At 41.8% G+C, this 17,387-nt stretch overlaps 1 protein-coding gene across 1 annotated transcript in view; it reads right to left on the reverse strand.

The window, feature by feature from the left end:
- The window catches only part of Dgki (diacylglycerol kinase iota), a 301,404-nt gene that overhangs the window by 129,231 nt on the left and 154,786 nt on the right, over nucleotides 1-17,387 (reverse strand). The window contains exon 20 of the mRNA XM_050148045.1: nucleotides 1,512-1,612. Within this exon, the coding sequence (XP_050004002.1) occupies nucleotides 1,512-1,612 (101 nt within the window). The remainder of the gene's footprint in view (nucleotides 1-1,511; nucleotides 1,613-17,387) is intronic.

A 17,387-nucleotide genomic window follows, 5' to 3' on the forward strand; every position in this document is an offset into this window, starting at 1 on the left:
TATTGTTTTTGGTAATTGGGAACTATTAGTTTGGAAACACAAGAAAAGGTGAGCGGGAAACATTGCTCTTTTTGAGTAGTTTCTATTTAATTCAGCTGTAGCCGTATCTCATCGTACACGGGCTCGTTCGTCTGTCAGTGGGTTAAACTGGGCTTTGTACTAATCTGTCACTTAGACCTCATTTATATTAGAAAACATAATCCTTAATGAACTGCTAACAAAATGAAGAGATGCAGGGGTTCAGGGAATCACTTCTGTCCTTTAGTTCACACTTGTCTGCCAAAGAAAATGAGAGTGAGGGATGGGTGGGAGGCAGAGAGGAATCGAAAGGTACCTGCAGAAGAGGATGCTTGCTGAAGCAGACAGCAGCTGAGAGAAGTGACCCCAGAGAGCTTCCCAGTAGGCTCAATGAAAGACCCACCAGCAAAAGGACCCTTGCTCATGGCCACCGACAGGTCCTAGCAACCCTCACACCCAAGAGAAAGAGCCTCCTTGGGTTCAGGATTTCCAGTTGATAAAGCTTGTGCCAGCTCAGTGTCGAGTCAGCAGGATTTGGAAGCCACTCTCCGGGGAATGCTCGGCTGCCCTCTATCTGCAACAGCATCTCCCCCATTTCAACCTGTCCTTCCAGTCAGCTCCACACTGGGCCAGTAAATACCGGGCTTGGTAAAGCTTTGGTTCTATTAAGTCCTTTGTTTCCAGTGGTACCCATGTCTGTTTTCTTGAGTGCTGATCTTCTTCACCCCCACCTTATTTCATCTGACTATTGGTCCCCACATATGAGGGAACCCAGAACCTTAATATCTGTAGCATTCATAATAGCAATTTTTTTATTCATTTTACCCAATAATCTCTAAACATCAGTCATGTTGTAGAAACTGATCTAAAATCATGATCAGAATATAAAAATGTCTAGGAGGTACTGTTTGGTGACATCAATTAACAATTAGCTGTGTATTCAAGGATATAAAAGAAAGATAAACATCGACAGATAATTCATAGGTTGACTCAAATTACAACTTCAGAAACAGTACTCCCTCATAATCAGAGAATATAAGCTCAGCAATCCAGGGTCATGGTCCTTGGTGTGACATCCTACAGGAGCATGGGAGTTGGGAGGAAAGAGCGTTTTCCTGAATCACTCTGGAAGATCCAGAGCATGGTGGAAGCATTTTATAAGGCAAACTTCAAAAAGATATTTATGGCGGCTCAAAAGTTTCTAGATGTTTCTGTGTCGACCTTCTGCATTTCTAATTTTTGGTTAAGCTGAGCCTAGAATGGTGCCTAACCCAAGAGCACAGGTGTCAGAATGCCTAGCTTCACCGTTTTTCTTCCCTGTTTCCATTTTCTCTGGCCCATGTATCATCACCAGAAGCTCCCATGGTAATGACACATCTCCCTTGCCTTCTCCAACCACATTCTTGGACATGAGGTCTAATGAATCTACCCACCAAAAACTCAGGACAAGCTGAGACTGTACAGCCTCAGTCCCTTAGGCGCTGGTAACTTACACGCTTCCCGAAGTTTCTCTTTGTCATAGTGGAGTCCTTCATAGTCTTGTAAACTGATTTTGTTCACTCGGATCCTCAGGCGATCTGGGACAGACTGGGGACTGCAAGACAAGAACCAAGAGGTCAGGTACAGTGAGAGAGAGAGAGCAGAACTGTGAGTCAGGGTCCTGGAGGGAATGGGGACAATTGCATCTCCTGTGGGTTAAAGAAAAGATTTATGTACAGACCAGAAATACATCCTGTTTACTGGGACACCAAAATTAGCTGAAGAATCCTTCTCTAGAAACTTAGTGTACCCAAAATCAGGAAAGAACACAGGAGTAGGAACAAAAGGCTCTGGGGAACATCCCTATGTAATGTTGGCTATTAATTTGTCACAATTTAAGTAACACCATGCATTTCATTGTGTGTAACAAATTGATAAATGAGACACAAGTAATGAAAAATAATAAGAAAGATGTTGGAGCTACAGAATACTAGTAAATATGTCCAAAACAGTCAAAACTGATTAACAATGGCCTTACCTCAAAAGAAGTTTTCTAAAAAATGCATTTAAAATACAAACAAGGTTATCTAGAGTACATAGGATCAAGGTTGAGATTTCTCATCTATTGAGGAGTCTTTGAAAGCACACTCAGTTAAAGTATGTTGTGATTGTTGCTGCCTGTAAGGTCCCTCGAAATGAAGTACACAACTCACGCCCCCCCCCAAAAAAAAACCCTCATTCAAGCTGGCCCAGGACATGTAACAGTTAATTAAACAGGAAGCACAAAATTCTCTGAAGCATCCTGCTCACCCTCCTAGATTCTTTATTTTGTCTTAAGTCACATCTTCAAAGTGGTTTCATTCTAGGCCTAAGCTGAGTGGAAAAAATAAACTTAATATTTATCACCTCCAGTGTGGAGCAATGTGTTCCTTTTGGTCCATGCGCAGCCTTCAGTTTCATTAGCTGAAAGAACTTTCTCAAACACAAGATTGATGTTTATTTTTTTTATAGTAAATGCTAATAAATATTGCTAATAAGAGAGAGGGAGAGAGAGATTTCAAGTATTCCAAGTATAAGTATATAAGTATACAAATTCTAAAGAGGGTAATGGGTAGACATTTATGAGGTTCACTGTTTAACACAAAATCACACAGATGGTTAGTCCTGAGAAAGCCCTGGAGACAGATGTGCTGGCTGCCTGGACTATCACTCAAAGTATGACTGTTGAGTGCTGTAGGCCTATATTTCTATTTAGTATGGTAGCCAAGCCACCAAGCCATAGGCCACGCCTGAGATGGGCCACATATTCTGCCAGGCAGGCTGTCCCTAACCTAACAAATGGTCAAGATGTTTTGCTCCTCCCTTTGTAATTTGGAGGATGCCTGATAGAGATGCTGATTCAAGCCTATGTGAGAGCTAGCACACAGAGCAGACAGGTAGTTCTGGATGTGACTGAAAGCCATTCACCTGGTTACCTAGGAGACAGTGCTAATGTATTTCCCCTAAGTTAAGTTTTAGTATAAAGGCTGTTTGGAAAATAAAGCAGGAGGAAAATTCTTCAGGATGTGAACTCAGGACTTCACGAGGGACCACTGAGAATCTCCCTACCAATAAAACCATGTAAGTCATGTCTTTATCCCCATCTCCTCCACACCAGTCCAGAGAGAAATAGTTTATGTTGGGGTCTGGTTGAGAGAAATAACTGATGGTCCGGGCTAGCATCGGACCCCGACAGAGTGCCCAATCTACTGGCATTGTGCTGGCCATGGCAGAAGCACAGGAGAATAAATCTGCCGTGTGTTAGTGGTGTTAAGAGCCAAGATCTAGTTTGATAGAAGAGGTGCAAATCAGTCTACCAAACCTTAAGTATCACATGCCTGCAAGTATCACTTCACCAACAGATAAAACAGTGGCTTCAAAATATAAAGTGATTTTAAGGTCATATAGCTCTATATGGCAGAAGGAGAAGCAGAGATATGATCCCCACACTCATTGTTCTGATCCTCCTCCTATATGATATCCCTTTGAGGAGCCGCAACCATGAAACTATGGATAAATACCAAGAGTCCATGCATAAGACAGCGAAGTCATAATATGGTTTAGCCTGATCAGCTGATCTCTACCTGGTGCCAAGAGTGCTTTATTTATCAGTAAACAATTTACACGAGGTTTGTTAAGTGAACTATGGCACATCCTATCAAGAAAACATGAGGCAGATATTATAAATGGATGTGTAGAGCTGTATTTATTTAAAGGGAAATCTGTCTACCACATACTCTCTGTGTGTGTGTGTGTGTGTGTGTGTGTGTGTGTGTGTGTGTGCATGTGTTCTAAATTCCTGCATGCAAATTGTGGGACTTACAAGTTTGAGTATATAAAAGAAATGTCTGCATAAAAGTTCAATAAGTGGTTTCAAGTGACTATTCTAAATAACTGATTGAGGTTCATTTGCATTGAATACCATAATTCTTAGAGAAATAATATAGCTATTTTAAAAGCATATCAATCTATTAACAAGTGATAACTCTACACAAGAGGAAAAGTAATGATCACGGTAAAGAATGCCGGGTGCTAGATGTAAGTAAGAAGAAGGAATTAAGTGATTAGCAGCAATCACACTTGCTTCACATCAAGGGCTTATCCCCACATCAAGGGGCATCATATTTTCATTCCCAAGCTAACCCAGGTAATCTTTATAGATGGTATCTGGTGATTTTTTTCCCCACAAACAAGGCAGATGAGAAGGAAGCTGAGGTCCTGGAAAGCAGTGGCTCTTCCCAGTCTGTGACGGCAGGCAGAAGGAGAGCACAGGGCAGAGTGAGTTCTGTGTAAACACTCTCTTGAGACAAGTGGATTAAATGCCACTGAGCTCTGGCTGTCTTTGGTGGTTAATGGCAATAAGAGCGACTTCGTTAGGGCAGCAGTTGCCAAGTGTAAACAGATTTCAGAGAACTGCTGGCCTGTCCTTCCGACCACTTCCATGTGTAACACCCACCTCAGTCCCAGCAGAGTCTGTTTCCCCTCTGCCCACTGTCACCTCCCAACTTCTCACCTTTGCCCTCTGGTCCTACCACACACAAAGATGCCTCGAAACACTGGGCTCCAAACTTCCATGAAGCCCACTGTGATCATACACTAGGACCTGAATTGACATATTATTTCTTTCTTCTTTTTTTTTTGGGGGGGGGGGGTTGGTTGGTTGGTTGGTTGGTTTTTGTTGTTGTTTTTTTTGTTTTGTTTTGTTTTTGTTTTCTTATTTTTTTCTTTCTTTCTTTCTTTCTTTCTTTCTTTCTTTCTTTCTTTCTTTTTTTTCTAGACAGGGTTTCTCTGTAGCTTTGGAGCCTGTCCTGAACTAGCTCTTGTAGACGCTGGCCTTGAACTCACAGAGATTTGCCTGCCTCTGCCTCCGAGTGCTGGGATTTCATTTCCTCTCCAGGATTGTGTCACTAACCATACTCCCTCTTCTCACTTTTAGCTCCCACCTTCTTGCAACATACACCAATAGGAGCTTCCTTTTTTTTCATGTTTCATTTCTTTTTTATTATTTATTTATTTATTAAAGATTTCTGTCTCCTCCCCGCCACTGCCTCCCATCTCCCTCCCCCTCCCCCAGTCAACTTCCCCTCCCTCATCAGCCCGAAGAGCAGTCAGGGTTCCCTGCCCTGTGGGAAGTCCAATGACCTCCCACCTCCTTCCAGGTCTAGTAAGATGAGCACCCAAACTGCCTAGGCTCCCACAAAGCCAGTACATGCAGTAGGATCAAAACCCAGCGCCATTGTTCTTGACTTCTCAGCAGTCCTCATTGTCCACTATGTTCAGTGAGTCCAGTTTTAACAACCTGGAAACAATAGGAGCTTCCTTAAACCATGCCCTAAGTTATCCCATGCTTTGCTTCCTGTTAAATGCTGACCTAAAACCTTATAAAAGTTGGTCTGGCAATTGTGGCGCACTCCTCTAATCCCAGCACTCGGGAGGCAGAAGCAGGTGGATCTCTGTGAGTTTGAGGCCAGCCTGGTCTACAAGAGCTAGTTCCAGGACAGGCTCCAAAGCCACAGAGAAACCATGTCTCAACAAAACAAAAATTTAAAAAAATGTCACTTAATATCAGATCATGGGCTAAATAGCAGAAATCCTTTTCAATCATTCGCGACCTTTGTATAAACAGTAGGTGTGGGTTGGGGTTACATAGCTAATTGTTGAGAGATACCAGGCTCCAAAGCAGACCAACTAGATCCGAAGCAAAGTTATTCACTTCCTGGTTAATCTGCAATATTGTCTCCTCGTACGTAAGATTATGACAACAGGATCAACCAGTATGAGTACCAAATGGGTCAGGACACGTGATGCGCCTTGGAAAAGTGCCTGGTACATTCTAAGTGTCAAATAGGTATTAGCTAATATCATTATGATAATTGCTCTGATCATTTCTCTCCTAAACAAGATTCTGCCTAATACTAGCATCTGCTGCTGCCAGATATGGGAAGAAATTTGGAACAAACACAAGAACTTCCCTAAACATTTCTAACGAGGTCCCTGGGGGACACTGTCTCTCTTGGCTGGTGTTGTGATGTTCCACATCCATGGATCGTCTCGCACTTGGTTTTTCACAAAGCCAGCTAATGGCAAGGAACTGGAGAGCGAAAACTCAGGGGACAAAAGTGAAAGCCAAGTAATTCAATTTTATCCCCATGTCATATTACATTAGCATCCCAATGCTGGCTGACTGAAGGTGGAGGACAACTGAGCTGCTGGCTGACTGAAGGTGGAGGACAACTGAGCTGGTCCCCGAAGTCTGGGGAGCGGCCCTGCCATTAGTTTTCTATAATTACATTTTGCTAAGGAAGTTAGTAGAGCATAGAAGAAACTCCTAACCTGAGTATACGGAAATTTGCCTCATGCCAACATCTACAAGTCACCCGTACTGGCTTCGGCATCGTATCAAGAGTTCTGAACCTGACTTCCAGGAGACACTTGAGTTTCCTGGAAGAGATCCAGAAATCTGTGAGCTTCCCTTTCTGTTGAGGTGGGATGGCAACCTGTCCACTTCTCTCTAAATTTCTTCTGCAACCTTATACAGATTGGAAGTTCACGCCTCCCGAAAAGTCCCCCGAAAGTACTTCCTCAAAAGTCACAATACAATCAATCACCTCTCCTCAGTCTATACAGGGGTTTCCAAACAATCTAGACAGTAGTTTCTCTTAGGCACATAGCACACAGCTGTTGCTTTGTCAATCTGGAAGGGAAGAGAACAGCTTCCATTCCAACAACTTCCTGAGTAGTCAGTACCATTCAGCTTGTACCTGGTTCTCACTAATCTCTACTCCATCATGGATGCTGCTGGCCATCTCTGTCAATTTGTCTCTCTGTCTCTGTCTCTCTTGCCCCACTCCACTCTCTCTGTTTTATGCCTGCTAGGCAAGTGTTCCCCCACTGAGTTTACCTCACTAGTCCTTTTGGAACTACAGGACATGAGAGCTGAAGTCACTTTGGCATTCTGATTGTCAGACAGACAACCATAGCATGAAGGACGTCTATTGAGTAGGACTACAGTGAGAGACTGTGAATGTTTCCAAGTAATTTTACTCAAAGATGTTAGTAACATAAATCTTAATTCATGTTGCAGGCAGGACCCATAAAGTTATAATTATTCTGCCCACTATACTTTGTGAATCTCCCGTCTTAATGACCATTTCTCAGATGGTTTATTGCATGATGCACCCTTTGAAAAACTCATTATACAGGCGCATCAATTCTTATGCAGAATCACAAAGACGCTTGGTTTTCTCTACCAAGATAGAAAATCATCACAACCCTGTCTTCTTCCACCTTCAGGCTTGACTTAATGATAAAATGAAACTCCTTAAATTCTTTCAAGGCATGAAAATACAAAGTTCTATTTGAGCATGATTTAGGCACAACAAAGTGTGTTTCTAACTAATCTTTTTTGTTTGATTATTTTGTTTTGTTTTTGAGACAGGGTTTCTTTGTATAACCCTTGATGTCTTGGGACTCACTCTGTAGACCATGCTGGCCTTGAACTGAGATCTGCCTGTGTCTGCCTCCTGAGTACTGGAATTAGAGGTATGTACCACCATGCCAGGCTGTCTAACTAATCTTTAAAAGAAGTCTTTCAACCAGTCCTTGTGTTTGGAGGATCTGTAATTAAAATATTCCTAGCATGAACAAGTCACTTCTTCCTTGCAATTCCACCACCTTGCCCACATTTCCAGTAAATGCTTATGAGTTCTCCTGGACTGCCCATATCCACGAGTCTATAGCACAGGTTAGCACTGGAGCTTTGTACTGCGGCTTTCCAGTGGGCTCACTCTTTGCAAACCCCAGATGAAGTCTGACATGCCTGTCCATTTCTGCGTTCTGTCTGACCTCTACTTCAGGAGGTCAATCCATGAAGGATTATGCTCTTCCCACCTATTCCTACACCTATTCTGTATTCCTAGAAGGATCCACACAAATGAAAAGGTAATTGAGAATTCGAAGTCCTTACCTAAAGACAAACAATCCACCTCAGGATGCATAGTACTCAGTTAAAGTATAGTGAGGCAGGAATACTGACCAGCAATTCTTCACATCAGATGGTCTTTATTTAAACACAATTATAATCAATAGCTCCCTTCAGGAATTTTCTAGAAATTGCTGAGAATTTCCTTTGGATAATTTTGAACTGACCCTGAGAATAACCTAAATACAGATGCATCCAAAAAGGCTTTTACAATAAAACCAAATTGAACCAAGGTTTCTGAGCAGTGATTTAAAATGGAATTCTGAGACCTGCCAAATTCATACAGAACACTCATCTTCTGTTATCTTCTTTCCAGAGAAGTGGACGATGCCTCGGGAATCTAAAACTGTGCAGAAGTTTTTGAATCTAATTGTGGGTTGTCATGTGATCCCACTACCAGACACATGTTGCTGCAGAACCCTTCATAGATTATTCATTCTTCTGTACAGGGGTGTGCTGGATAGTTCTATGTCAACTTGACACGTGATGAAGTCATCTGAGATCAGGGAACCGCCATTAATAAAATGCCTCCATAAGACTGTGCTACAAGCAAGCCTTAGAGAATTTTCTTAATTAGTGATTGATATTGGAGGGTTCAGATCATTGTGGATCTTGGCTACCTCTGGGATGTTGGTACTGGGTTCCATAAGAAAACAGACCAAGCAAGCTATAGTGAGCAAGTCAGTAAGCAGCACCCCTCCATAGCCTCTGCACCAGCTCCCACCTCCACGTTCCTGCCCTGTTTGAGTGCCTGTCCTGACTTCTCTCAAATAATGAACAACAACATGGAGGTATAAGCCAAATAAACCCTTTCCTCCCCAACTTTCTTTTTTGTCATGGTGTTTTATGGCAACAATAGTAATCCTTACTAAGGCAGGGGCATATATACCCTAGTGTGTATCCAGGGTGCATCACAGAGGGCAGAAGAGGATACTAGATGCCCTTCTCTATAACACGCTATCCATTCCACTCAGACAGTAGGAACTAAGCTGGCAGCCAGCAGGCTCCAATGGCCTCCCATCTCTGCCCCTCACCACACTAGCATTACAGACACATGTGCACCTACATCTTAATTGTTACGAGTGCTGAGGACTTGAACTTGTATCACGCTTGCATAACAATTGATCTTGACTGCTGAGCCATCTCCTCTCAGTCTCTATGACTCCTGTCTGTGAGAGGGCTAGAGTACTATGGCAGCACACAGACTTCTAGATCCAGCAATTCCTCTAGACCTTCCTGTAAGATCGTGGAAGCATCAGAGTTGAGAGGTCTCTTAGATCTTACCTAAGTCATCGTTCCATATGATACTATGTTTTCCTGTGATGGAATCTTCAAATAGTGACAAAATATGGGCATGACCCTTACCCAAGAATAAGAAGCTAGATAAAAGCTACCCAGTTTTTGTTGAGATCATTCTAAGCAGTTGCAAATTCTCTCCAGGGAGTCCAAATCTCCCTCTCCATCATTTTTATTAGTTGACCATTCAACTAGCATTTTGGTAGATAATACATTTTAAGTCACTGAGAGACTCAGTCACAGGTTTAACACCAAACAAGTATAAACATATCAGAGAATTTTTTTACTATTGTTTCCAAATATCCAGACAATATTATGAAATAAAATTTAATTTGTATATATCCTAGAGACCTTCAAATGTGTGCTGTACTTTCATACTTCTCTGGAAATCTGTAGTTAAGTTTCTATCTTTTGAAACTGTGTGATAAATGCATATGTTATAGAATGAAATATCTACGTGGTAACTGCGCCATATGTGTTTAGCTGAGTGTTGTGTTCATGTCATGTAGGGGGACAAAGGGGACAGCAATGGCTTTACTCCATGGCACTGAAAAGCAGCTGGCAGATTTCATTGTTTCTGCCCTAAGGATATGAAGGGCCAACAGCATAGATCAATACATCAAAGGCATCTTATCAGCTGCTCCTCCCTGCAACCCTGAATGTGATCATCGCTACTATCCAGCCAGTCAACTCTGATAGCTTTGTAGGCAGTCATCCCCACATCTGCACCAGACCAAATCACCACATCTGCCCCACATTCAAACAACATCTGGACCACATCAAACCACCACACCTTTACCACGCCAAACCCCACCTCTGCACCATACCAGACCCAAGCTCTGTACCACACCAGACCTTACCTCCGCACCACCCCAGACCTCACCTCTGCACCATACCAGACCTCATCTCTGCATCACCCCAGACCTCACCTCTGCACCCCAGAACTCACCTCTCCGCACCACCCCAGACCTCACTTCCGCACCACCCCAGACCCCACCTCTGCACCACCCCAGACCTCCCCTCTGCACCACCCCAGACCCCACCTCTGCACCACCCCATACCTTACCTCTGCACCACACCAGACCTCACCTCTGCACCACACCAGAGCCACATTGGCTTTGAGGCTATAGAACAACTGACTGTCAAACTAGAGTTTCCTCTGCACAAGGTCAAGGCTGTCTATCCTCTCTTCCCCCTTCCCCTCCATCTCTGCAGGCTGAGTCCATCCTCACTTCTAACCCTAACTCCCATTCAGGCAGCGTTCCACACTGCTTATCTCTGCTCACCAGACCTCTTTTTCTCTTGAACTTCTGCTGGAAGCTGTCTTCTGACTTCCCACCTAAGCTCACAGTAAGTCCCCCTTTCTCCCTTGAGTCTCTCCTTATCTTCTAAATGTCTTTCTAATGTCCATGCTTCTCTGATCCTCCCATTAAAACCACCACAAACCAAACTACCACCATCACCCTGGACCTGGAGGATCTCCCTGCAGCTACAAACACCATATTCTATTGCCTACTGTTTGAAATGGACGTATGACCAAGACAAATGATTTTGCTTCCTCCTCACACTTGTTAAATCATGAGCACCTTATAGTCAAGGTACCACCTATGGCTATGCTATCCCTCACAGTCTATGACTAAGCTTTTAACATGTTAGCAGCTATCATATATATTGAGGAGAGTTTCTAGCTGTGATCAGATACCACGTACAAATTTAATTCTCATCAGGAGACATTGGAGACTCTTGGCCCTTTTTATTTGCTATGCTGGCAATTAAAGATAACAACCTTCGAGGAAAAATGTCTCGAAGTCCCTCGCTCACACAGACATATAATGTTCCATTCTCAAAGAGCATGGACACTGACGAAATGCCATGATGGGAGGCAAAGAAGAGGCAAACACACCAGAAACGAGGACAGGTAGGATTTTGATGTAGAAGGAACATGTGGGTTTTGTTTTTGTTTTATGTAATACAGTTCTGCAGATATGAATAGCTGGGATAAAGAGTGGATGAGAACAATACCTTATATGCTTGTATCTTAAGACACATTAGATAATGAAAGTGTCCTTATGTAACCCAATACCACACACCATGAACATTCACCAATGGAAATTAAAAGTAAAACTTTGTAATAATCACAACATTTAACACAACAATAAAAAATAACATAATGACAGTGGGAACTGAAGCAAGGGCAGAATTAAGTCCTGTGCTTCTAACTTATCAGGTCAAAGTAATTTTCACCTGAAGAAACAAATCCATGAAACATGGTTCCTGGTTCCTAAAAAAAAGTCTTAGGGTTCGAGGATAAAGTGCTGGCTTGAGGTACTTTTACAACTGCAGCCTGAGATAGCAGGGGATGTTACTCTGTTATTCAGACTGAAGGGAGAACCATGGGGACAAGGAGTTTGGGGGAGGGAGCCAGCGAGACATAATGTCACTCACAAACCACCAGGATGGCTGCAGCTCTCCTGCGCTCAGGAAGTCAGACGTTTTCTGTCAGGATTCAAAGTCTGCTTAGCAAACAAAGATCTCACACTTATTTGCTGTCTAGAAAGTGTCATGTGGGTTTACAATCCCAGACTGCTTTATTATCCTGGTAAATCGTATTCACAGCTGACAAACTGAGTTCCCTTTGTTGGAGAGGAGCATTGAAGGGGGAGGGCTAGGATTTGCACAGTCTTAAAAATGTCATTTCACAGAAGAGAATGTGTGGCCTTTCGCACGTGACAGGAAGAGCACTGGGATTATTAATCTTATAAATACAGGCACGCACACCCCCCTTCCAACCTCTCAGAGTCCTCGGGTGAACTAAACAGTGCCATTTGAATGAATGCACCAAGAAAATCAGGCAAAATAAATTTAAAATAAGTTGCAACACTTATTTTGTATACAATCCAACGAGGGGAAAAAATCAAGAACTAAAGTTTGTTTGTTTGTTTATGACCAAAAATAGTCCATCAAAGCAATAAAAGTCGTTGTCAAGAAACATGAAGCAATAACAGAGCAAAAATCAATACAACTATTGCTATGTGTGTTCCTCCCGAGGATACAGTGTGGCCATGACAGATGTAGCCTGAGGTCAGTTAAGGGCGCTGGCTTTGGAAGGGACCATCGGACTCCAAGCTCCTTGTTCCTTCATGTTGGGTTAAGTGGCCTCTCTTTAACTCTCACATATGCGGCTGCCACTGCCATCTGCAGGAAGGAATGCAGTCCAGACAAGCCCCTGAAGACCATGCTATGCTGTCTCAACTCTGAGCTAAAAATAAAAAACCCAAAATCTTTCCTTTATACAGCACCCCGTCCTGAAATTTTGCTCTACTAATAAAAGAGTGACTCATACAGCTATCCTTTCAGCCCGTTGGGTCAGGAAAGCTTGGAATGTGTGCACTTCGGTGCACGTTCCTATTGAAATGAGATACTGACGATCAGGTGTTGGACTGCTCTTCTGGGAAAGCGACTTGATGGGGAGACTAGTCCATGCTTTATTGCAGATGAAGGAAACAAGAAGTCAGCACTGGCCAGATGTGATGACTGTTAGTCTTCTCTGACCATTCGACTGGCTTCAGAATCACCGAAGAGACAGACAGACGGCTCTGTGAAGGTGATTCCAGACAGGACTGAAAAAAACAAGAGCTACCCTGACGTGGGTGGCAACCGTTCATGAGCCAGGGTCAAATCTCAATAAAAGGTGGAAAAGAAGGAAGCCAGATGACCACTGGAATTCATCGTTTTGTTTTCAATTTGCCCAGACGTGAGCAAACAGTCTAACGCTCCTCCAACCACACCTTGACAGGTGTTTTAGACACCATGCCTTCCTCATCATGATTGGCTGTGCCCTCATGCCCGAATGAGAGTAAACTTGCCTTTGTTAAGCTGCTTCCTGTCAGGCATTTGGTTAAAGCAATGAGAAAGGAAATGATAAAATCAACAAAATTAATTAACTATTGCATAAGAAACATTTTTCTTAAATGGCTTAACAGTACACATAAATATTTTATGTACGCTTAGAATATACTTATTCACTTATGTATTATTGGGTTTGTGTGCATGATGTATGTTTCAGCACATGTGCCAAAGAACGTGAGTTGAAGTTAGAGAACAATTTTGTGCCTTATGCGGGCTCCAGGGAGTGAACTCAGGTTGTCAGGCAGGCACAGCAGGGAGTGCCTGGAGCCACGGGGATATCTCACTGACCCACACAGTATTTCATAAACAGATTCATAAAATTTAAAAATAATTCAGCTATCAAAGAAACTTCTAGACATTTACTTTATTTTACTAGGAGGGAACCAATGTTTTCTCTCCTTCGTTTTGACTTATTTCTCTGCCTCAGGCTCATGATCGCTTGGCAAAATCTTGGATGCTCACTGCAGATGCATCAACCAGTATTATTTTTCTTTTTATGTCTTTTAAAATATACACTCTTTTCATTTCATGCAAGTGTGGCAGGGTGTTATGACAGACCAGAAAAGCCTCAATTGAATTAGCGTAATTAAACTCAAACTCTCTTAGGAGTGAAATGCCGCTGGTGGTTCATCACCTTGTCAGTAATGTAACCCAACCAAAACAGGCTCTTGAACTGCTCGGAAGAAACTGCTATTGATATGTTCCTGTCGTTGTCTGTGTCAGAAGACATCAGCTACTATTACGGTGCTAGAGCAAAGGGGGAAGCGTGGCTCTCTAATGCAGTAAACATGGTTATAACATCTACAAATTTCTTTCCTGGGTGGAGAATCCATTTATAAATAAATCTGCTGTTCATGGAGCTGACCAGAAAACCCCTTCCCTTTCCGTTTACAGTCAGGAAGCCATTTCATGGTTGTTTCATTACAACAGTGCCTTAGGAGGTCATATCTGAACTAAATTCAAAGAATCTCTTACTCAGTCGCTCTATTTTATAGAAAATGAATCTGGAGACAGGCCAGCAGCCTCACTCTGAACCTGCGTAATGAACTCTGAAAATATACTGACATAAATAGGAATTTTCTTTCATCCCCTTTTTATACCTTTTAATAAAAATTATTTTCAAGAATTAAGTGATGAGTGCAGGTGCGTCCTCAACCTACCAGAGACACCCAAAGGAAAATAAGTAAAATCCAAGTCCGATGTATTTAGCATGATGCTTCTAGAAGCCAAGTCATGCCCCACCCCTACTGATGCATAAAACCATCCCAAGTGTCTCAGAATACGACTTGGAATATGCAGAGAATAGGTATTTTAAGAGGAAATGAAGTTAAAATAAGATCATGATGGCAGAATCAAGCACATTAGAGCATTTTCTTTATAAAAAGAAGGAATCTGGTAGACATGCGCAGAAGACCCCATGAAGTCATGTGGAAAAGACAGCCATCTCTAAGTCTAGGAGACAGGGACCCTCACCCGGACTCAGTGGGCCAGCCTCCCAAACCCTGTGGCTTCAGCTGCTCAGACTGTGGTGAGTAGTCCTTTGTTAAGGAAACCCAAGAAAATTACAGTGTCAACCCGAATGCAGTGAGGGCCTACTCATTTGGCTCAACCCAAGAGTTAGTTATACATATATATGTTAATTATATATATATGTACACATGTATTTATATATATACATATATAGTGACAAAAATTTACTATCCCAAGCTTCAAGAAGGTCCCAAATCCCTGATAACTCCACACATCCCTGTTGTAGCTCTTCAGGCCCCAATTTCCACTTCTCCCTACAGAAGATATGCTATGCAGAAAAACTGAAACCATGCGTTCATGTTCTCTGAACTTTTACTGTTTTTAAGGCCAGAGTATTATATGTTTGTTCTCCTTTCTTTACAGTACAGGGGAATCAAACAAGCTCTTGTACATGCTATCTAAACACTCCCTCACTGAGCTACATCTCCTATTCCTTAATTATTTTATATTTTAAAAATTATTTTTTGTTAGGACCTGCAAGATGGCTCAGTGAGGGGGAAGGGCACTTGCTAACAAACCTGACCACGTGGGCTCAGTTCATGGCCTCGCATCATGAAAGGAGAAAATAAATTCCCATAAGGCCCTATGATTGCCAAACATGTATGATTAGACATGTGCTCAATAACTCTCAAAATAAACAGATAATGCAAAAATATTTCGCTATAAAATATATGTAAATTATTCTCACTCCTTTTCTGTTACTTAAAAAATATACCTAAGATCATGCATTATTCAGAAACACTTCCAAGGACTCTCTCTTACCCTAAAGGTGACTTTGACAACAGTCCCCTATGCCCAGGGAAAAGCCAGCAGCAAATATTCACCTTACTCTTGAAATGAACTTCTACTATACACAAAGTGCTGAGTCTAAAGATTGTTCGTCCACCTGCATAGATATGAATAATTCACCTATAAATATAAATTTTAAAAGCAACATGATGTAATTTTCAACATCTAGGGAATCCTTAATGCATTGGGCCTTTACGTAAGTGTACCGAATCCTGAGCCCTGTACTGACCTTTGCCTTAGGACAACACAGAAGCCAACCCTTATTGCAGGAGGAAGTGTGTATGGCCCTTCCTGCTAAGTCTGATGCTGACCCTCACCTTAGGAGGAAGCATGACTCTCCCTGCTAAGCCTATGCTGCCTGAGCATAGTCACTAGCCCTTCTAAGAGTTTCCAAATTCTTCAGCTGTGCTATAATTTAACTGGGTATCTTTCTAAACCTTTTCTTATAACAATACTTGAGTCCTCAACTTCAAAGAGCCAAACATTTAAAATGTGTAAAACCAAATCCTTAGTAATTCACATCTGCTGTTTTTTGTTCTTTTAAATGCTTATTTGGTATAATTTGGTTAAAATATGTAACTCATACACATATACACTTTGGAAATGACCAGATTTGTTATTGATGATAGAGTTCAATGACATAAGCACTATCCTCAAAGCAGACAGGCCTGTGTTTTAACCCTAACTTTAAGGACTTACAGTGTGTTAGAAAGCAAGCTTCCTACCATATTTTTTTAAACTTTTTTATTGATTTTATTGAACTATACATTTTTCTCTGCTCCCCTCCCTTCCTATTCTCTCCCATGGTCCCCATGCTCCCAATTTACTCAGGAGATCTTGTCTTTTTCTACTTCCCATGTAGATTAGATCTATGTATGTCTCTCTTAGAATCCTCATTATTGTCTAGGTTCTCTGGGATTATGAATTTTAGGCTGGTTTACTTTGCTTTATGTAGAAAAGCCACTTATGAGTGAATATATAAGATGTTTGTCTTTCTGGGTCTGAGTTACCTCACTCAATACGATGTTTTCTAGATCCATCCATTTGCTTACAAATCTCAAGATTTCATTAATTGTTTCTGCTGTGTGGTATATGTGGTATTCCACTGTGTAAATGTACCACATTTTTCTTATCCACTCTTCGGTTGAGGGGCATTCAGGTTGTTTCCAGGTTCTGGCTATGACAAACAATGCTGCTATGAACATAGTCAAGCACATGTCCTTGTGGTATGATTGAGCATTCTTTGAGTATATACCCAAAAGTGCTATTGCTGGGTCTTGAGGAAGGTTGATTCCTAATTTTCTGAGAAATAATCATACTGATATCCAAAGGGGCTGTATCAGTTTGCACTCCTACCACACATCTATGTACACTTGATTTTTGACAAAGAAGCAAAAAATATAAAATGGTAAAAAGAAAGCATATTCAACAAATGGTACTGGCATAACTGGATATCAACATGTAGAAGAATAAAAACAGACTATGCACAAAATGCAAGTCCAAAGGGATCAAAGACCTCAACATAAAGCCAGCCACACTGAATCTCATAGAAGAGAAAGTGGGAAGTACACTTGAACACATTGGCGAGGAGACTACTTCCTAAGTATAACCCCAGTAGCACAGACACTGAGAGAAACAAGTAATAAATGGGACCTTCTGAAACTGAAAAGCTTCTGTAAAGCCAAGTACATGGTCAAGAGGACAAAATGGCAGCCTACAGAATGTGAAAAGATCTTCACCAACCTCACATCAGACAGAGGGCTGATCTCCAGAATATACAAACAACTCAAGAATTTGGTCATCAAAAGAACAAATAATATAGTAAAAAAAAAAAAAAAAAAAAGGG

The sequence above is a fragment of the Alexandromys fortis genome, unplaced genomic scaffold (assembly GCF_014885135.2).
Source record: "Alexandromys fortis isolate MF-2015 unplaced genomic scaffold, M_Fortis_MF-2015_v1.1 scaffold_57, whole genome shotgun sequence".
Classification (NCBI taxonomy): Eukaryota; Metazoa; Chordata; class Mammalia; order Rodentia; family Cricetidae; genus Alexandromys; species Alexandromys fortis.